This window comes from Lotus japonicus, chromosome 3, assembly GCF_012489685.1.
Source record: "Lotus japonicus ecotype B-129 chromosome 3, LjGifu_v1.2".
Lineage (NCBI taxonomy): Eukaryota > Viridiplantae > Streptophyta > Magnoliopsida > Fabales > Fabaceae > Lotus > Lotus japonicus.
Window position 1 is genome coordinate 15686846 of NC_080043.1, and position 22290 is coordinate 15709135.

General features: G+C 35.8%; 3 protein-coding genes across 4 annotated transcripts; 1 reads left to right on the top strand and 2 right to left on the bottom strand.

Annotated features, from left to right (window-relative positions):
* Positions 1-427: 427 nt before the first annotated feature.
* LOC130748539 (GTP 3',8-cyclase, mitochondrial) lies at positions 428-5325 on the top strand. Of its 2 annotated transcripts, none has more exons than XM_057601765.1 (7): positions 428-695; positions 1064-1687; positions 1841-2008; positions 2096-2287; positions 4369-4437; positions 4757-4841; positions 4950-5325. In XM_057601765.1, the coding sequence occupies exons 1-6, from the start codon at positions 627-629 to the stop codon at positions 4838-4840; spliced, it is 1206 nt and encodes a 401-aa protein (XP_057457748.1). In that variant the 5' UTR covers positions 428-626; the 3' UTR covers position 4841; positions 4950-5325. The 2 variants fall into 2 exon arrangements, with proteins under 2 accessions (XP_057457748.1, XP_057457749.1); XM_057601766.1 differs by having other exon boundaries at positions 429-695; positions 1067-1687.
* A 1893-nt stretch (positions 5326-7218) lies between these two features.
* On the bottom strand, positions 7219-8006 carry LOC130748160 (VQ motif-containing protein 25-like). The gene has a single exon (XM_057601322.1). It carries the CDS (start codon positions 7849-7851, stop codon positions 7417-7419), a length of 435 nt encoding a protein of 144 aa, XP_057457305.1. The 5' UTR covers positions 7852-8006; the 3' UTR covers positions 7219-7416.
* A 1151-nt stretch (positions 8007-9157) lies between these two features.
* Positions 9158-21997, bottom strand: LOC130745946 (DNA polymerase alpha catalytic subunit-like). Its single transcript, XM_057598399.1, has 31 exons — positions 20807-21997; positions 20159-20329; positions 19950-20033; positions 19762-19836; positions 19473-19537; positions 18805-18895; positions 18389-18580; positions 17256-17419; positions 16984-17098; positions 16224-16403; positions 16030-16143; positions 15318-15437; positions 14898-15221; positions 14664-14756; positions 13608-13726; positions 13444-13516; positions 13283-13339; positions 13073-13165; positions 12529-12654; positions 12363-12460; positions 12225-12270; positions 11768-11881; positions 11576-11659; positions 11331-11444; positions 11152-11241; positions 10966-11042; positions 10510-10726; positions 10244-10297; positions 10039-10158; positions 9845-9919; positions 9158-9671 (listed from the first exon to the last, which is right to left on the bottom strand). Exons 1-31 carry the CDS (start codon positions 21935-21937, stop codon positions 9525-9527), a joined length of 4623 nt encoding a protein of 1540 aa, XP_057454382.1. The 5' UTR covers positions 21938-21997; the 3' UTR covers positions 9158-9524.
* Between the last annotated feature and the right edge of the window lie 293 nt (positions 21998-22290).

The window sequence follows — 22290 nt, forward strand, 5'->3', positions numbered from 1 at the left end:
ATATTATATTTTTAAGATGATACATAATTTGAGTGAAATTAAAAAATTTATAATAATTTTAATATTAATATCATATAGGTATTAATGTGAAAATAAAGTAATGTTAAATATAAAAAAATTATACAAGTATGTCCTTTTATGTGATTTTACAATTTCAGCTTGTTCAACAACTAGTTTTACCAAACACTTTTGTTCAAATTACGTAGCTTTTCAGCTATCAGCTATCAGCTTTCAGCTAGCTTATCAGCTATCAACTAGCTTATCAGCTAAACGTGCCAAACATAGCCAAGGAGTTTTACCAAAACTAAATATATTTTTCCCAAAGTAAAGAGAATATATTGCAATGTACAGATTGCACGTTTTTGTCTGACTTGCCCGTCGTCACCCCATGATTAGCTGTAACCTTAAGACGCCCAAAACCAACACGGCAACACCTCAAAACAGAACTCTCATCATTTCACTCTCACTCTTTCTTATCTCTCTCTCTTTCCTTCTTCATATATAAATGTTTGGATTCTTTGGTTGTTAGACAATAGACATCATCTTCAGTTGTCACAAAAACAAAAACTGTTCCTACTTCAACTCATTCTTCACTCTTTCTCTACTGATTCATTGTTTCTGCGTCAATGATGTGGCGCTACTTCTCCAAATTCATTCATTCTCCTATTGGATTCAACCCTTCAAACTCCTTACCGGTATGAACTCTCTCACTTTCTGATTGTGGTTTGATTGAATATATACACAACAATGTTAGCTGATTCTCCAACTCTGATGATAAATATTACTACTTATAAACTTGAAACTTGTAATCCCCTAGTTCTATCAATAACTTGTGAAAATCAGCCAATTTCTTGTGCCATTGTGATGTCAATTGAGTATTTATTACTATTGAAGGATTAATTGTATCAATTCAACAATACCCATTTGCATGCAGGTGAGGATTGTTAATTTTTTCCTTTCAAGGGATTGTGTCTAATAATGTTAGTTAACTAATAGCTAGATCTCATGCTGTGTGTATTAATCTGGGTTCAAATTGTTCTTATGATAACAAATTTTCTTAAAGCAGGTGAATTGTGAGATGGGGTCTTACTTTGCTGCCAGAAATTGTAATCTTCAAGGTTTATTGAATGGAAGCTTGCATGAGTATTCCACAGGGACTTTTGCAGCATCTAGTGCTTCATTGTCTGAAGATCAGCCAAAAGATAGTTCTGTTTCTGATATGTTAGTGGATTCATTTGGAAGGCTTCACACTTACTTGAGAATATCTTTAACCGAGAGGTGCAATTTAAGGTGTCAGTATTGTATGCCAGCAGAAGGTGTGGAACTCACTCCTACCCCTCAGATTTTAACAAAGGCCGAGATTCTGCGGTTGGCGGATCTGTTTGTAAGCTCTGGTGTGAATAAAATACGTTTGACGGGTGGCGAGCCGACTGTCAGAAAGGATATTGAGGACATATGTTTGGAATTGTCAAACTTGAAGGGACTTAAGACATTGTCCATGACTACAAATGGTATTGTTCTGGCAAGAAAACTTCCAAAGCTTAAAGAATGTGGTCTTACTTCTTTGAACATTAGTTTGGACACTCTGGTGCCAGCAAAGTTTGAGTTAATGACGAGGCGCAAAGGGCATGAAAAAGTAATGGATTCGATTAATGCTGCGATAGATCTTGGATATAATCCGGTTAAGGTATTTTTTTGGTCTTCTTGCCAAATTAAGTTATTCAAATGAGATGTACAGCATGTGAATTTTTCATGTTTAAGGGTTATCCTCTATGGTGAAATTCAGACGTTAATCATGGATGCATTTTAAGGTGACTTGTATGTTCCTGTTGCATTTCAGGTCAATTGTGTTGTAATGCGTGGATTCAATGATGATGAAATCTGTGACTTTGTTGAGTTGACTCGTGAAAAGCCAATTAATATTCGGTTTATAGAGTTCATGCCTTTTGATGGAAATGTTTGGAACGTCAAGAAGCTTGTACCCTACGCAGAAATGTTGGATACAGTGGTAAGGTAGAATTCACACTTGAAAACTCACTCATATAGTTATATTCTCTTATAATAGAGACCCTTCATAATCATTGTTACCAAACAGGTGAAACAGTTTCCAAGCTTAAAAAGACTGCAGGATCACCCAACAGAGACTGCAAAGAATTATACAATAGATGGGCATGCCGGTAGAGTTTCATTTATCACATCAATGACTGAGCATTTTTGTGCTGGTTGCAATAGATTGCGACTACTAGCTGATGGAAACTTTAAAGTCTGTTTATTTGGTCCTTCAGAGGTAATTTATGTTCTAACCATCAAAGTTCAGTATATTATGCATGTCACCTAAATTTGGTGATACAAATTCGGCTAGAATCAGTGATGTTTGATATATTTGGAATACTTAATGCTTTGGGTGAATCAGCGAGGTTATAGTTGATGATGATAATTGCAAGCTTTCTAAATCCAAATAGGTAAATGAATTGAATAATTAGTTCATATGGCTAAAGTAGGATTTAAGGAAATGGTATTTTAAGGCCTATAAATGTTCTTGATGAGGACAATTCGAACCAATGCAATTACAAACGTACAGTTTACAGAATAAAAGATTCCTTGGAGTTAGCTACTGCTGTTGGGTATGGTTCTGAGAGTTGTTTTCTACTGGTGATCATCACTGGCTTTACGGATTAAGGGGTTCCAGAATGAGCAGCACCAGATCAGGAATTTGAACCTGAAATTTCTGTTGCCAGGCCTGATTTCTTGATTTGATATATTCTCAAATTTTGGGAAAAAGGGAAAGTATCTGATAAAGGCTTACTAGGCGAACATAAATTTCAGAAATTAATATGCACATTAAGAAGTATAAAATAATAGCCTTCAGTAAGTGGATTTATTTAGTCAGTCCCAAAGCTTGTTTGTAAATAATGCAAAATTAGATATACATGAGGACATGATCTTTAAAATCATCTATGGCATTGCTTTATCAGATGCAGGATTTTGACTTGACAGGTAAAAATTAAACATGCATTTAGTAAAATCATTTTGTCAAAAATGAGAGCTTGTTTGATCCTTTCCTTGTGCTGCATGAAGATTTTTAAGCCACAAATTGGTTATGTCTTTGCTTTCTCTGTCTCTAGATTACCAATCTGTAAAATAATGTGATGCTTGGTTTTCTTCCAAGTATATTATAATTTGCTATTGGTTTGTGAGTGACTGAACTACAAATTCCGTAGGACTTTAGGTGACATTGAGTTCAGTGATATGAAAATAATTAGGCAAATAAGTCCACAGCATTGACTTATTAAGCAATTGAATGATCTCTTTCTGTATTGAAGTATTGTGTTCAGATTTTGGGATTGAATAGGCAATTTCTAGCCCCTTCCTCTTTTACATCCTCATTCTAGTGCATATGCTATTTCATTTGGTATATTCCATTTAGTTGATGTCTTATAATTTCTTAGATATATCATCTGGATTCTTAATCTTATACATATCTGCTTGTTAATGTTGTTTGCTTTATCTAGCTAAGACTTGAGAACCAGCTCATTTTTCTATTTTGGAATGGTGTTGAAAGTAAAGTGCATCTTATAAACCTATTCCATTTGTTAACTTGATAAGCATTCTCGTTTTACAAACATACTGGTGGTTACTTTCTTATTGATATTATATGTACCGTTAATATGTTCTGGTTAAATGTGCATTATGTATGGATATTCAGGAATCGAGGAATTTGAAAATGTTATTCACTGAATTGCTCGAGTCAATTGAACCTGGTGTGTAAGGTTTATATATACATTATAATCTACTATTTACAAGAAGAAGAATACAACAACGACAATAACCAAGCCTTTTCCCACTAGGTAGGGTCGGCTGCATGGATTACATGACACCACAATGCCTTGTTATGTATTAAATTTTAAAGATAGATCATTAACCTCTAAATCTCTTTTAATGGTTTGGCTTATGGTTTTCTTTTCTCCCTCTACCTATGGCTTTTTAACCACCCTTCATCTCATCCCTCTCGCCAACCTTCCTTATGGGTGCTTCTGCAAGTCTTCTTCACACATGCCCAAACCACCTAAGATGAGACTACAACCTCTTTTACCTTAAGAACTACAAGAAGAATAATAAGTAGGCTGAAACATTTCCTAAGAAATGAGGGTTCCAAAGCTGTTTGGAACAGGTTACTCATTGAATAATTAGTTAATTACTATATCTTGTGTTTCCAATGCCACCTGAAGCTAATTTGAACAGTAAATAATACCCTTGGTATGAGAATTCCATCAGATACTGGCATGGACAGTGAAAACCAGTAATTAAATACATGTAGCATCTTTCACGTGTAACTTCACCTTCTTACCTGGGATCATTGTCTTGCAGGTTAGCTTAAGAGATCCCTTGCGACAAGGTGCAGAGGATCATGAGCTTAGGGAGATAATCGGGGCAGCGGTACGCACTTCTGGTTATTAATGCTAAGACTAAGAATTTCATTGTGATTATTCAGTAACTTTGTTAATATCTCAGGCAGATTTATTATGCTCTTCAATATGATGATAGATAGACTTCGTTTACATGCCATTTTAATGTAGTTTGTTAAATTCTTCCCTAGTAGATAGTTATGTCATCACCTTCTATATGGCTATAGTATGTAGTAAAATAGTCAAGAAGTTCAATTACCACTTGAAACTGTATAGCTATGTTTAAATTAGGCTACTCTATGGGGTGTTGTACTATTACGTTTTTAAGTGTTTCCTTTTCTTTGCTCTAGGTGAAGAGGAAGAAACGTTCACATGCTGGTATGTTTGACATAGCAAAGACAGCAAATAGGCCTATGATACATATTGGTGGATAAGGTCTGGTCATTTTTTCTCTTTTTGCTTTAAAAATTTTGCGCATTTAATCTCTTCAAAGATTGGTTTTACAATTTACTGAGGCACACAATGATTTGTCTCTTATCTCAGGTATTATGTACTGTTAAAAATTGCTTATACACCAGGAGGCCAGAGCACCCCCAGTCAGAAGCAGTATTGGTTGAGATCTTCATTGATGATCAATCTCACTCCATGTAACTTATAGCTCATGTTTTGCCAAATGTTTGTGTCTACATTTAGTAAATATCAAAGGGTCGAATGACAAAGGTGTTTATTGAGGGCTGTTAGTGAATAATGCAAATTTTGATTTTGGGATCAGATGTTAATCCTATCCATTGGTTGTCTGTTACATTGTGTACCAGCCAAGTGGGCCAAGCTTAACATTTTACCATGGCTATTGTATTTGTATCTTTGATGGCAAAACCTATCCAAATGGAATTTTGAGAAGGAAGAAAGAATTATATTCTGTTGTGGGTGTTTAGTTTTTTAGCCAGCACCGAGACACATCATTGAACTTGTACTAAATGTATGCTGCTAGGTTGTTAACCAGTCTCACTGGACCGAAATCCTCTATCTCTGTCTCACTAGTTAAAATGAAATTATGTCATGTCATTTAAAAACCACAAATGGAAGATAAGACCAAATAGAGATTGAAGATCTTCATTCCTCACTTAGAAGCATTCCTCATTTTTATTCCTTGTTTTATACTGACCCGAAAAATAAAAATAAAAATAAAAATAAAGGAACATAAATCTATAGTTTACCAAATTTAAAGGTTGGAATCACTCCATAACCCCATTCATTTCAACAATGCTTATGAAATCCATGCAATCGACTCTAATTAATGACAAAATGACTTTTACTGTGGTTATACATTTATGTAGAACACTATAAGAAGCATATTGTTGCATAATCGTGTATAAGGAAAACGAAAATGACTTTTTCCCCCTAAAATTTGAAAACAATGTTATGTGTTTTTTTGTGAGGAGCACTAAAATTCCATGCCCTGTGTGTATGTATATATTGTGGTACCAAGGGTGTCATGTGCATTTCTGTCAATTCACATTGCTTAACATGGGAATTGATTTGGCCTACCAGTGACACTTTGAGAGAACTCAGGAGTAAATTTACTCTTTTAGCAACAAATATGACATACCTATATTTTAGGAATCAATTTTATATCTGCATAAACATAAATTTGTCATGTAAGTATTTATGCAACAACAACAAAACAAAACCTGGTCGGCCATATGGATCTCCATTGTGGTTTGATCTAAAACCAAAATTAGTGGGATATTATTGATCATGAGATCGCTTTTAACAATATCTCCCAACATCTCTTTTGAACTCCCTCTACCCCTCTACCATGACTAAGATCCATGTTATTAACCATTATCACCTATGGAGTGAATGAAATTCTGTATAGTTTATCATGAAGCCATCACAATGGTTTAAGAATGCAGCGTTTTTAGGACCTTCTCAAGTGACTTGACAATATCAAGCAAAATGTTGTGTCTATATCTCTCTTCATAATCATTTAAGTATCCCACATATTCAATACATATGAAGAGAAGTACACAAAATTGTAACTCGAGGAAACTCGAAAAAGTTTACACTTGAGATGATCCTGGTCTGAAAAGGACTGACTTATTTCTTGCTTTAATTGTGGTGAGATAGTACTACGTAATATCTTCTCCTTCATAAGCTTCAGACCAAAAAAAAGATTTGCAAAACCCTTCCAACTTTTAATATTATTATTACTCCAAGTAAATAGGAAAAATGCATGAATGATTGCATATTTAGATTGATTAACATTTTTCTTTACTTGTTCATAATCTTGTGCAATAATAAACTATGTTTTGTTTGAGAAACAAAGGAAGATGAAAATGAAAATGAAAATAAATGAGCGAAAATGCATTACATTTGAGGAAGAAATGCTTGCTGAGATGAATGCATGACACATCATCATTCCATCCACCAAACTTTTCAAGTCATCAATACTGGAAGGGTGTCCAGGGTCAGAGAGTGTAAATGGAGAGAGGCAGAAAGGTTTAGGTTCACTTGGAGGTTCTTGGTAAATATGAAAACTAGGAAGATAAGAATTCACTAAGTTTGGATTATTGAATTTATCACAAAATTTGAGTTCAAGATAAGTCTTGAATGATGAATGCCAAATGGTAGCATCTCAATTTTCATTACTTCTGTTTTGTTAAACAATTTACTTTTGACAAGAGCCAGAAGAAAATGAATAGCTGAGCTTGCAATAATGATTGTACAAAATTTGCAGAAAAACCAAGAGGGCAATCATTAACTAGAGAAAGAGATGCAACAAAGGCAACAATTATAGACAGTAAAAAAATATTAAGGCAAGTAATGTTCATAAATGCTCACTAAATTGTCCAACATCAAAAGGGCCAATTAAAATCAATACACATGCACACTATTAGAGATTCAGGAGCAAGTAGTTGACAATCTACAAGCTGATTTTTGTGATGAATATGCAAACATCAATTTGAGAAACAATTAGCAACACATCAAAAGCAGGACTTGATTTCAATTAACCACTGGCATAGTACTTATTGCTTAGCACTTCCATAAAACCATCAAATTCTGAGAACCCCTCAAAGAGATCACTGAACTTCTCATTTGACTTTGGTCTTCTCCACATAGCATCTTCCTCTTGAATTTGATGTTCATTCTTCACTTCTGTCCCATTTTGCAGACTCAGAAACTCCTTTTCATCTTCCTGCATGATCATCATGGCCTTCTTGGATTTGGTTGGTGCAGTCTTGGATTTGCTTTCATCTTCTGGCTTTCCTGTGAGTCTTTGAACTAGCTCCCTGAAATTTGCAGCATCAGTTTTTATGATTTCTGGAGCATATATGTGAATTATCCGGATCTTCGGCTTCAGTTTCGAGATAACGTGTGAATCTCTGTCAATTCCTAGCTTTGAAGATGCTGATTTTGGATAACATGTGTGCAGCTTTGTCATCTCTGATAGAAAGTTGTTGATTCTGAATGTTGGAAAAAGAGTGGATTGAGACTAATGCTTAAAGAGAAAAAAAGAATGAGACAGTTTCCTGCAAGAAAACAAGTTGTAAATTCTGAAGTTTAGATAAACCTGTCTTTTGGAAACTAGGATTGGACATACATCTCACCAAATTTATAGTCAATGAAATAAAAAAGAAAATGACATGTATGAATTGGTCTACCCTGCTCTCTTACATATTTATTATTTTGTTTCTTTTTATATAATGTTTATGTGCATTGGAATATAGAGTCATGTCCAAAGTTCATTTGTCCCAACTTGTTAGTTTGATATTAATTATTTTGCCAAATGTCAAACCAATGATTAGATCAAAATCTTTTGTTTGTCATTTTATCAACTGAATGCAGTTTGTTGATCCTCTTTAATAATATCTGTAAGTAGTACATGTATCCATTATTCTTAATGTTTGCAGCCTTCTAAATATTATGGTACACAGAGGAATTGGAGCTGTATGCTTGCCTTATAATAAAAAGGGTATTTGCTAACCATAATTTATCTCTTACAAAGGGTATTTGGGTTATTTGCACTCACGAATACCCGATGCATTCACACATTTACAAAATGTGAATGGTGCGATTGAAATTGATTGGATAGTAAACACATGTCTTAAAATTTAAGTCGTTTGATCAGGATTAGATGACTCAGATTCGATGACTATGTGAACATAGAGATTCCCAACTGCATTGAATCTATTTCCCTGACAAATTGAAGATCATGAATGTGATAGCTCCCAGCTGAGAAACGGCACTGTATAAAATTGTGGAGGAACAGTGAGATGAATGCAAAAGGTGTACCAAAAAATTACCCTAGATAGCATATCTGTTGTGTTTTAAAGGTCAGCTAAGCACACGAGTGTTGTGTGTCCTACTTTGTCAATATTCTGATGAGGCTCCCACGTGGGGGGTGGTGGTCCTTTTACCTTGCTCGTGAGTCCCAATTAAAGATGTCAGTCACGGTTAACAAGTACACTGTACACTGCATTTTTTTTCACTTTCAGATTGATTTCATCCAAATCACTGTACACTGCTGTGTACAGTGAGAAGAACACAACCCAAAAGCAAGGGGACATAGGTCTCCAAGCCATATTCAATCTCAAAGAGGTAGTGCAGGTATCTAAGCAGAAATAGAGGAAATATGACATTCGAATGATCGAGGCAATATAAGGGTTTGTAATTTTTACTTATAAATAAATAAATTTAATTTAATGGTTAATTAAGCATGCGGAAATGGAAAAAAAATAAAGAAAAAAAAAACAAAATTCAACCCAACTTCATTAAACACACAGCAGTGCCTGGACTAGCAAAGCCACTTAACAAAGTTGCTGAAAATCAAACTCCGGCGTGGACTAAAAGTGGGATATTTTCCTAAGCGGAGAGATGCTTACAAACTTCACTCCAGCAATGACTAAAATCAGAGCGAGCCTAAGACACCAAAAACTTATTTAACCCTTCTAATCGGTTACAACTTCCAACCCACCTCCACTCCCTCTTCAATCAATATCAATTGGTGGGGGGGTTATCTATATATTTAATGGATAACATTTAAGAACATTTGTATGTCCTATGGCCTCACTTATGCTTGGATTATATAAACCAAATTAAGCATCAATTCACAAATTAAATTGAAATGACCAAGTCCTCCAGCTTCACCCAACCATAGGCACAACGGTCCCTCATCTTCTGTACTGTTGATGCTACTGGGTCAACTATTGGCCTAATTTTGATCAACTCTTTCTCTACTGGTATCCTAGATTTTTCCTCCAACTGCAAAATTAAAAACACGAACAAGCAAAAACATTAATAATTGGCTAATAATCACGTTGTATAATGAGTTAATCATTATTCATTTATGACTTAAATAACATAACCTGAATTGTTTGCATCAGCTTTTAAAAAAGTATATACATTAAAATCTCCTTGTGACATTTAGTGAGTACCTTTTCTATACAACTAGCAGTATCGAATACATGGCAGAAATATGAGAGTTGCTTGTACAAGTCTGCTTCAGTGTACTGAAACATGAACAAATATTTGGTCAGTGAATTCATAAAACTAATGCATTAAAACTTCATAAAATATAAATTAGATATGTAAAAAACTATTTATATGCAACAGGTTCATTGAGTGAAACCTTTCTGTAGAGACGCCCGTTGCAGCGAGGATAATTTGGACAAACAGTTCCTCTCTCAGAATCACCAACCAGCCGAAGGCTGATACTTCGCGTTGTGTGCTTACACGTCTCGTCATCGCACTGGATGCAAAATGAGCTGAGAATGGTGACATCTAATTTTCACAGGCTATGAATATTCATAATACACTTCAGAGAGGTGACTTACCATTAATGAACCTCTATAATACATTAAAACGAACTTCTCTGCTTGCATTTTGACCTGACATCAAGTATAATGAACTATATATAAGCAGATACTCAGGAACAATATTCTATGCTTAATCAAGTCAACAAACATGTTAATAAATGCCACTACAAGAATCTAGTTTTTAGAAGATGATACATGACCTGAAAGCAGTGTAAAAACCTTCCTAGCTTAAATGCAGATGAACAACAGAATTTCAGAGGCCTTAAATTTCAAATTTGTTAAACCTGATTGGCTATCATTGCAGGAGAAATTCTACCAACACCATTTTCTTGGCATTTAGGACAGCACAGCTTACGCCAAAAATTGTAGTCAGATTCCTCCGTGCCCGAGCTAGATGGCTTTTCATTCACCGACAAACAAACGGATTTAAACACAGGTGGGCAGTCAATAGTACCAGAGCAGCTGGGGCATGACAAGACCAACGGCTCACATCCCTGATACCTGCAATTTTATCACATTCAATCCATTAATTACGATTGTTGGTAGAGAAACCCATTAGTAAAAAATTAACAAATACATAAATGGATAAAGATGCTCAAAAACTTGAAAATTGGCCAAAATGTTAGTGCACACTAAAGGGGGAAAAGAGAAAGCTGTGCCTATCTCCAAATTAGCCTTGGTAGCAAATGCGCTTAAGAGAGGTAACAATCAATGACACAAATTTTAGAAACAAGATGTACCTCTCCTCGTCATCAGCAGCAAACATGAGTGAGCTTGTAGGATCAACACTTGAAGCTTCACTTGATTTATGTTGAAACTGTACACCAATATAGTTTGCCAATTTCAGGAGAACAAAAGATAAAAAGATAATTCAAAATAAATTACCTGCCTCTGAATGCTGAGACAAACAAAGAACTAAGTTTTACCTTTGATGTGTCAAGCCCTAAACAATCAGCCAGTCTTTCTGGGCTTGTTCCCTGAATTGATGCACAGAGACGTGATACCACAGGATGAATCTGCAAGAGAAAAATGAAAATACTCAAGCAGGGTACACTACTTGGTAATGATTGTTATTTATAAAATTAGCTGCTAAAGTATCAAATACCTGTTGTGATAAATAGTAATCAATGTCAATTAGCCATGTCCCCTTTTCTTGTTTTAGTTCGTCAGGATGTCTGGCACGTTGAGCAATACCCTTTGCACTGCCTGAACTACCACCCTGCTCAAAACAGAAGATAGTAAACATAGAAAAGACACATCATAGATGTAAAACATCAAATACCAATGCAAACAACATATTTTCAAAGTTACACCTTTTGGCCTATCATTGAGAGCAAGTTAATGACAAACCTGCTCATAGCAAATTATATAAGGGATGGTATCACCAACAGAGCAACCAGAGGAGTAACCTTGCTGCTTCAATCTTTGTGCCACCTGTATGTTAATCAAGAAGGCTTCATCAGAATTTAGTAGATCACAGCAAAAGAAAACATACTTCAGACCACTTCATGTAAAAGAAAAATTCAAATAACTTGGACTTACAAGAACATGTGGTTGGTTTTTGGCATCAGGATAAGCTTCAGGATCTTTAGTCAATGTCTTTGTGATCACATATTTTTCCAATGGTACTTGACCGTTCCTCATCTCCTCTTGCACCTGTATTAAAAATAAAATTAGTGTTCAGTTTGCAAGATAAATAAACCTCAAAGGAAGGGAAAAATACACTCGAATAAAGTTCCAAAAAACTTCGACGCCCTCTCCAAATATTCATAATTAATTAGACCGCTAAGAAAAACCGACTCTGAAACATCCACTAATGACAAATACAATCAAACTTGGATATGCAGCTCTGGGTATCAGACCATCCTGCAATATCATTCTACTCTTCAGCAAGGTGTTCAGAGCCCTACGCTCTCAAGCACCTTGATGTTGAATTCTCCAATCCCATGATAGGTTGTTTATAAACCAATGTCAGATGCTGCAAGGTATCACAATTTACCTTCATGAGAGAGCTGTGAATCGATTCAACCACATCTTCACATGACCTGAAAGCATGGGAGCCATGCTATTAGTTACTAGATAAATGAGTCAATCCGCATCTAAAATAGCCAGATTGGATGGAAGTGTTATAACATACCCTCCCGACAAAATTTGAGTCAAGCAAAAATCTCCCAATTCTTTAGCTAATAAGCTCCAGTCACGACGAACAATGTCAAGACCTTTACGTTCAATAACCTGCACCATACATTAATCTCACTGGCCTGTTCTCCCCAATGTTAGGTAATACAAAAGAGTAAGTATACCTCATATGGGGTGCTACCATCTTTAAACTGCACCTTCACAGCAGCATATTTCTTTTTCTTAAGAAGGAGCATCCTCTTGTACAAACCATCAAGATCAATTTCCAAGCATTTATATTTCTTATTGACCTAATGATAAATTCAAGGAGAAATCACATACCACAAGAACTTTTGATGAATAAAGGAAACTAGGAAGGTAGACCACATGGTAAAAAATGTCTACAATTGTAAATAGTGCAACCAATATGGTAAACCCTCATGGATGAAGTATCCAACTCTACATCCCATAAGAGAACCCACTGTAACTAATGTCAAGATCCAGGAAATATGAACATTTAAAACTTCAAATGCTCTTTAAATTTGAAGTCTAAAAAAATCATCAAATGTATTTCATAGAAGGAATAACAAGGCTGGAAAGCTGGGTCTAGCACTAACATGCCATGTTGCACAAGATTAGAGCAGAGGTCGAAATCAACTACAACCCAATGACCATGAGTTTATTACATAGGTTAAAAGGAGTTTCGCACAGCTAATCGTTAAATCTTACCTCTTGAATAACTTTTCCAGCCATTGCCTTTGCTTTCACAATATCATCTAGCCCACTGTAAATCATTATTGAATCAGTATCCCCATAGATCACCTATACAATATAAGACAGTCCAACAATTAAGAGCTAATATTCTCAACCAGTTAAGTGAAATAATTCTTATACATACTAAATCCCTCAATACACAAAATGAAGTCCAGTAGAAATAACCTCTAAGTTCAAATTATTTTGAACAAGGTCAACAGTACTCTGCAATATCTCCCTTCCCTGTACAATCATCAGCCATGTAAATGAAAATGCATGTGTTTGCAATTATATTTGATAGTACGTGGATCACCAGCTATGCAGAATAAGCAAGCATATCTTCTTACTTGTAGGGTTATGAGCTCAGCTATTGGCTTCGCATAAAATCTTGAATTGGAAAATCCCAGGCATCCATACATACTGCATAATGCACCATAAAGTTTTACATACAGAAAGAGGAATGAAATACCTATTTTGGGCAGTAGAACCGGAGGCAAGAAAAGAAACAAACCTGTTTGCAGTAAGCTTCAGTGCTTGCTGCTGAATATCAAATTGCTGATATTTAAGACCAGATGCAGTCTTCATCCATGTCTTTACGCTTTTCCTCCTTTTAACTAGATTTTCCAGCAACTAGCACAACAAAAAATTTAAAATATACATACGCATCTATTCTCAGCAGCCTCCAGGAGGGGAACGAAAATGACTCATGTATTCGTTATAAAACCATCTCAAATTTCTAATGCATTGATAAACCATATGAAAACAGATATGCAAGTTTGATCAATATGAAAACTTCCAAATAAATATTCAAGGATGTTGATGGTACCATTCTATGACAAATTTGGCACAGCAGAGATGAGTTTTGATAAGAAATTCCAATACAATATTTTTTGAGAAACTCAAATGACTTATCATAATCTGTTGTGTTTCAAAACATGAAATTTTAATTTGAAGTTATTTTTAGCAGCAATTTAGCCCAAATTTATGAATTTGAAATTAATGCTCTGAATCTGTAGGTGAAATTTCTAAGATTCTGTCTCTTGTATCCCCAACTCCAACCAGGACAACACTGAATGGTCACCTTTATGTCATCAGGTCAATTTTTCACCACCTTCCAAATCATCATTCAATTTAACAGTTGTAAGGCCTTTTCTGATTTTGTAGTTTTCCAAACACTAAACAAACAAATCCACACTGAAAAGCTGGTCACAGAAATAAAATGAGAATCTAAGGTAGAAACAAACAAGATTAGGAAAGCTCTAGAAAAACTATCTAAACACAATGAAATGGAAACTATTTTAGCATGAATGCATTACCAACTCTTATGCAATTAGACCTTGATCATATAACAATTTACATGCTCTGATAAGAAATGACTGCCTTTCCAAAGCTGCAATGCATCAAATTAGGGAACTCCATATTGAAAAACTTCATGTTTAAGTATTTTTGGTAAAAACAAATGTAGTAGTTGCAGATATAAAACTTGAAGTTAAATACAATCTACAAGTCCTATAATTCTGGAAAAAATATTCAAAAGACAAAAAGTGGCTTGTGCCGGCAATTTTACCTCTGGCAAGATTCCAGTTATTGTACTAGAAGGTAGACGAGGAAAAGATCCATCAAAAGATCTTTCAACAGTTGTGAAGCAGATATTGTATTCCTGTAATTCATTCGTAAGTTGCAAATAGTGCAAACGGCCTATTTAGAGGCAATGCAGGCAAGTAAAATAAGAAGACAAAATGTCAAGGTAGAATGAAAGTGAGACTAAAACAAAGCATATTTTAGAGAAAATGTTATCAACCTGAATGATAGAAGGATAAAGACTATTGAAGTCCAGAAGCAATATATATTTGTCATAAAGACCCTTCTTTGGCTCTAAAACCAGTCCCCCGGCATAGGAAGAAGCCTTCTTGCTTTTCTTATGATCAATTTCGGAGGCATTGTTATGGTAGTTTCCATCATCAATATCTGCTTCATCAATGTTGCCATCATCAACACCATGAGTTACTCTGCGTTTTGTCAATTTTGTTTCTTTTGCGTAATTTGAAAACTTGTCTGGCACAATGTATTTCTTTGCATGGAAGGCATGCAACAAAAGATACTCCACTCTTTGTGCACGAGCACCCTGAAATTGTAAGTATTAGTCATGGGCCTCCAACTGCTATGCCATGTCCAATATCAAATTAAGCAAGCAAGCAAATAAAGTGCTGTGAGGACTCACCTGAAGAGTTTTCCCCCACAGATTACCACTTATATTAGTCAGCTGACGTGTGAGCGGAAGAATACTCAAATGAAACATGAGTTCCATAGACAACCATGCATCCGTTTCACCATATTCAATCTGAACAAATCAAGAAATACTATGACAACCAGTACAGAAGCATATACACTGCTTATCAAATATCAAGTTCAACCAATCAAGCATTCCAAATCGCAAAGTCAAGTTGTTTGGCCTAAACTTCAACTTTGCAAAACAATATCAAGACAAGTTGAGAAGAACAGCAACTTATTAATTTTAATTCTAAAATCGACAAATTCTGCATTGTTCATTATAAGCATTAGACATTCCATAGTACTAATCCCTACCCATGTCTCACTTTAAGTTTCAACTTTCAACACATCAAATAGTTAGCCCACGAGCATTATCAGGTTCAGGCCACTTGAGCAAAATTAGTGCAAACATCAACAACTATCCCAAATGCCATATTTGATGAATGAACTTTCATTGGTCCAAATTCCAAAAAAACATCAGTCAGAATTAGTGATTTAGAAAATCAAAATTGGGGGGGGGGGGGGGGGAGTGACCATAAAATGAGATGTTTTATGTTTATCATTTGAAAAAGGAATTAACGTTTAACCTGCACAATGAGGCACTTCAAATAGTTTTCTCAACAATTTAAAAGAAAAAGCTGTTTGAGTACACTGGCACTTACAAGCTCCATTAGGGACTCTGCAGTTTGGAACATTTTTGGAATTCCATGTGGAGCAACTTCCTTCCGAAACTTGTTCAGCTGTGTTTTTGCAAGCTCAGTTAAGGAATAACTAACCTGGTAAGATCAATGTAGATAGTTAGTAAGAATTAAAAACTTAACTCCTGCTATGCAAGGTTTCTGAACAAATATTTTACCTCCTTTAATAGATCACGGGAACTCAGATATGTATCACAAAGAAGTCGACCAGCAATACAAGACATGATACCAGGATCAGCTCCAGAACCAAAAGTTTTCTTCCTCCTGTCAAGTTTAGGCATCGTAGAACGGTTGAGACGGCCTAGTTTAGACCACATGCTGCTCGGTACTTTGCAAGCCTGCACAGGGGCAGCAGATCTTTCAAAGTGTAAAATGCAAGTTGGATGGAAAGCAGCAGGTTGCTGATTTTGAAAGGCATAATGTTCTACAGTGAAAGGAATTTATACACATGGATCATTTTAGGACAATGACTGCCATTTCCTTGCACATAAGATGAAAACAAAACCAGGAATGTATTTGGAAATTCGGGAAAAAAATTGGAAGTTGTTGAGCTTAAAAAATCAAATAGCAAACTCAGAGCTCCATGTGAATTTTAATACTCTATTTAATATTGTCTGAAGCTGCATTTTCAACAAGTCTTCTTTCGAACATATCCATCTTTATCAGCTCGAAGCCTCTAATAAAGTAATTTTGGACTTCAGGAAATTTTCATACTATTTTTTCACATCGGGAATAAATGAATGATGTAACTGTTCAAACCATCTAAACAAATTATTTCTCATTTCAATATTTTCCATTTGAAAACATAGACTTAAAACTACGAAATGAAAGGCAAAATTCAGTTAATATCAATTACAAGTGAAAAGGCGATAAAAAATATAAATGACAATAAATTGTTTAAGAAGCTAAAATTCCCACCTGGGATCTGTGGAGAAGGACATCCAGGTCGAATCCAGAAATATTATGTCCAACAAGGACATCAGTATCCAACTTGTGTAATTCTAACATCAGACGATTTAACAAAGCTCTTTCACTGAAAGAAAAGTCAATACATAGGTCAACCCTAGAAGCAAGCATATAAAATTATCAAGAAAAAAATGTACTAGTTTTGGATCACATAATATATTAATAATATTAAGTCAAAGGATAACACCCAGGACTAATAGCAACATATCTTATAAAGTTTCTACCTGCTTTCAGCACACACAATATTTGACCCCGCTTTTGTGTTTCTGTCTGTAACCTCCTTATTGAATCCCAGAGGAAATATATTCCCATGAAGTTTACGAATAACAGTAAAATGGGTCAGCTTTCCAGGTCTTTTCCACTCTGAAGCCAACATAGGAGTGTCGATCTAAAAAGCCAAACAGGAAAGGTTACTGCTGATCATATTTCCACATTTACTATATCTAATAAAGTAGTGAAACAACTAGTAAATATCTTAAAAGTTGATAATGATATTCAAGCAGTCAGTTAGGGCATAAAGGCACATTTACACACACTCTAAAGAAGTGTTGAGTTCAAGCTTCTAATTTTTTAAGGCTTTATGGAATACAACAAAATTCATGACAATGCCCATTGTATCAGCTCAGATGATTTACCAACAAGCCTAGTCAAGCCCAACTGTCTGATTTTATAAGCACAAGCATGCTAAATTAAGAATTCAGTTTACCTGCAATCACCATAAGTTCCAACAAATTGCCAAATGTTCAAAAGAAACAAATTAAAACCGTATTCTTATTGTTCGTTGAATAATAATACCTTATGAATATTACATCAGCCTGAATATTTTAACACATGAAACTGAGTATGATTTCTTGAAACTTAATGTTCTGTAATGGCATAGGTTCATGTTATTGATAAGAGAGCATGAGACTAAGTTGAAACTAAGTTACCTATTTTGAACTTTCATATACATCAACAATAACAATAATCCAATATCAGATTATGGTTTTTCAGAAACAGAATTCATCTATCAAATAAGCATCAATTTGGTAGCTCATTCACCAAGCATGCATCATAACAAAAATTTAAGATAATCTTTGAATTCAAAATGTATGTATACAGCTCTAAATATTCTTATCATGTGCAGAGAAATATCTAACATACAAAGTGGAAAATATTCAATAATTTTGTCAGCCATATTCAAACTCGATAAGAATATTGAAAGTAAATCAACTCTTCCTGACAAATAGATTTGTATATACAAATGTGTTAATATTTAGAAGTGTGCACACATGGGTGCACACATATTAATGCACTTGAACTCATGACAAAAGATAAACTACACAATGTCTAACAAAATCAAAGTGATGGAAACAACCTTGACCATATTGCAACAGACAACAGATGCAGATACAATTTCATTTATGTTCTGCTCTTCATTTAGGATGGTTTTCAAGTTTATCGCTGTGACAACAACAGGAGGCATCTCGCAAGTGATTTTCAAGGAAGGTGAAGAAATCCTTATGTCTTTAGGAGAGTCAACAGTCAATTCAAATTTGCACCAGCTAACCTGCAAGCACAAAGATGGTGCTAGGATAAAAAGAATAAAATGGTGGCCTCTATATAGAATTAAAGACAATGAGCCCGTTTGGATGTGGACCAAAGAACACTTAATTGAGCTTTCTAAGTGCATTTTTAAGTAAAGAAGTTCCAATAAGTTCTTTTGGTCCATATCCGAACGGGCTCAATATCATAAATATTACTTCCAGTAGATGTCCAACTTATGAATCTCACCCTTTGAGAAGCTGAACATGTAGAAAATTTTGAAACCTGTAGCCATGAAGGCCCTTTTATCTTCCTTTTAATCAAAAAAAGCTCGAGTGCGCTGCAAGTGGTGATACAGTCAGTTTACTAGATTTTCTAACAGATAATAATAATTCTATTTACAACCACTCTTAGCACAATTAAGGGATTTTAGTCGCAACAAAGCATTTGGAAAGCCCTTCCCTAAAGCTCAGGTATTTAAATTTTTAAATAAAAATACAGAATTCAGTCTGAAAAGGTTACAACTTACAACTTCTATTCACCAATTAAGAAGTTTCATAGTTTCTACTTCGTAGAATTAAGTTAGATCCTCACACCCCAAATAAAAATCAACTCATGTATCATTCTGTTTCAAAGATTCAGGCAAGTATTTCAAATGCATGTCTACTGAGACATTCATTTAACTTCACAAAAACAAATCTACAGGGTCCCATCAGAATAACTCCTCAAGGATTCCCTGATGCGTGACAGGTTTAAATGTCCAGAATTACTGAACCAAAATGCCACCATCGAAAAGAGATTTATCAGCACATAAGGTCGTAATAATCACTTGTGAGAATAATTTGTTTTCCTACAACGTGCTTGTTCTCATTATATCCAGAACATCACACAGGATAGTCTCTGAATGCTTACAATACCTGCAATGAGTTCCTAGAAGAGCACAGAAACTTTCTCCTTTGAGGTCTACTGGAAGTACTGAATCCTGCAATGATTAAAATTTATTGTAAAGATTAAAACAAACTATACCTGCATAACAAGATTACGATCTATCCTTCGAAAATAATCTTTAACACGAGAAGAGGCAGATTTAGTGTTTACATAAGTCATTAACGTCAACATGAGGAAATATCAAATATATGTTTTGATATTCTTCTCTCCCCCTCTCTCGTTTGCTTGATAATGTAAATAATAGACTTTATAATGTACCTTAAATGGATAATTTATTTTCACAACATAATTATCACCAGCCGGAATTTCAGTTCGTTCAAATGCATATTTTCTCTGCAAAAACGAGCAACGAATCAGAACAAAACCAGTAATAAATGTACATGGCACAGAAGCATCAAATAACTCATTCATGCATTCAAGGCATTGGAATGTTTTATTCAGCACACCTTAACCGGCGCCATGGTAAAGGAAGAAACATTCAGATCCACCAGATGTTTTGCTATCTCATTCTTTATATCAGATACAGAACCCTAAAATTTAAAAAGAAAAAAGAACACAACGTATAAATCCCAGGGTGTCAGAAATATAGGGAAGAATTCAAGCTAACTGAAAATAATATAAATTTAAGCCAGGTGTCAACAAAGTAATAACTTACTTGCAGTTTTTTATGGAAATCTGCAGGAGAAATTCGAGACTCCTGGACATCTTTCTCAAGATTCATTATCTCATCAGTGTAATGCAAAGGACGACTTGGAATTGCATAGACACATCTCTGCATGTTCTTCACAACAACACAGCAACTCTGATACAAATCCCCTGTTTTCACCTAATTACCAACCAAAATGCCAACAGTCAAAGGTCATTTGCCTCATTCAAGTAAGTCACTCATTGGCAGAAATGAAAAACTGACTGTTTCAAGTCAACAGAGAAAAAAGGACGCTAGAAAACTATGAGTGAAGGAAAACATATGCAGCATCATGCATTGTGAATGAAAAGGTACTTACTTCAATTAGATTCATGTTAACTAAAGGATGAGTATAAAGTATAAATAATCTTCTACACTAAGAGTAATCAATAAAGAAGTATCCTTGGCTGTGAGAACATGTTTACACTAATCGGGGCACAATAAGAGAGTAACAAATAGTGAGGCAAGATACATAAAATGTCATGATATACTTGATTATGAACAATAAGCTTCCTAGGAGAATTGAAAATGAGGCATTCTGTAGCATAGTGCAAATCATAAGATTACTTGCAAGAGAACTCAACAATCAAAAATAGAAATTTAAAACCACAAAACTACCTTCCCGAACAAATAAACCGTTCCCATATTGGCTCCATAATACTCCTCATGGGCATCTAGTATGAAAAATGGCAGCGATCCATCTGCCTCCAAATTAAACTCGGCGGACAAACCATCCTTCGAAACAGCACCATTGATCTCCCCTCCTCCGCCGGTACTCCTCTTTGCTGCCTGCCAACCCGCGGTAGCAGCACTCAATGTCGGATCCTCCTCTCTTGAAATTTTCGCATTCAAAGTGAAAACCTCTTTTTTCAGAGCTGGTTTTTCTTCCATCTCAATGTCCTTCACCACTTTATCCTCACTCAAACCCTCATTACTGGGAAAATCATCAATTTGCATCGTTTCCGGCTGCGCCTGAACATTTTCAGAATTTCCATTCAGTTCAGCTGCTTCTTCAAACTTTAGCTCTACCCCCAATTCACTACCATTGCTCTCATTAGCCCTAACCGGTTTCGCGGTGCCGCCGTCAATTGAGAAATTACCAGACACCGGAGAAGCCCTAATTGAATTAGTAGTACATGGCTTAACCCTAAGAGATTCTCCGGGAGAGTATGCCGACGGATTCGGTTGCGCCTTTCTTCGCCTCAGCCTATCATTCTCATCCGGTGCAAACTCCGCAATAACATCATCAACAATGCTCTCACTAGCCTTCTCATCCCTATTCTTCTTGAAATTCGAGGAAGTGAACATCGACGACAGCCTCTGCGCGCCGATCATAGCTGCGGCGGCGGAGAGTGACACTGAAGAAGCAGAAGGCCGTTTGATCTGAGGATCCTTCTTCCGCTTCGGCTTTTCCGCCTTCTCGCCACCGCCATCGGATTCGTCTCCGGATGAGAGAGTGTAGCCTGCTTTGGACCAATCCTCTTCCTGACCTTGATCCCCGTACCCGAGGCCGTCATCGTCGACGATGAAATCCTGCGCTTGCTCGCGGCGCTTCGCGACGAGAGCGTTGTACTCGTCTTCGGGGACGGTGTCGTAGATAGGGTTTTCTAACTTGATTTGGGGTCCGGCGGGGTCAGATCTGCGGCCGCCGCCAAGGCGGGCCTTGAGGCGCTCTAAGGCTTGGCTGCGGGCGGTGGATTCGGGGCCTCTGGTGGGCCTTCGCTTCCGGGAACCGTCGTCATCAGCCATGTCTCTGGTGGTGGTGGTGGTGGTGTGGGTGCTTGGCTCAGAGTGGAGAATGGAACACAGTGGTGCTAAGCTAGGGGTTTTTAAGTAGGGCGCGGAAATGGTTCATTTTTGGCGCCAAGGGGAATGATAAAAAGGGGCTTCATTATTTACTTATTTGTTTCTTTTTCTTTTTTAGTTTTTTAGTTTAAAAATAAATTTACAAACAACTTTTAAAATTTGATTTTCAAAAAAGAAAATGAAAAAATTGTTTTTCATTGCTCTAATGCTCAAGTAAAAACTCTAAGCCACTATTTGAATGTTGAGATGAAAATGAAATGAAGAAACATAAGAAAAAAAAATAAACCGAAAATGAG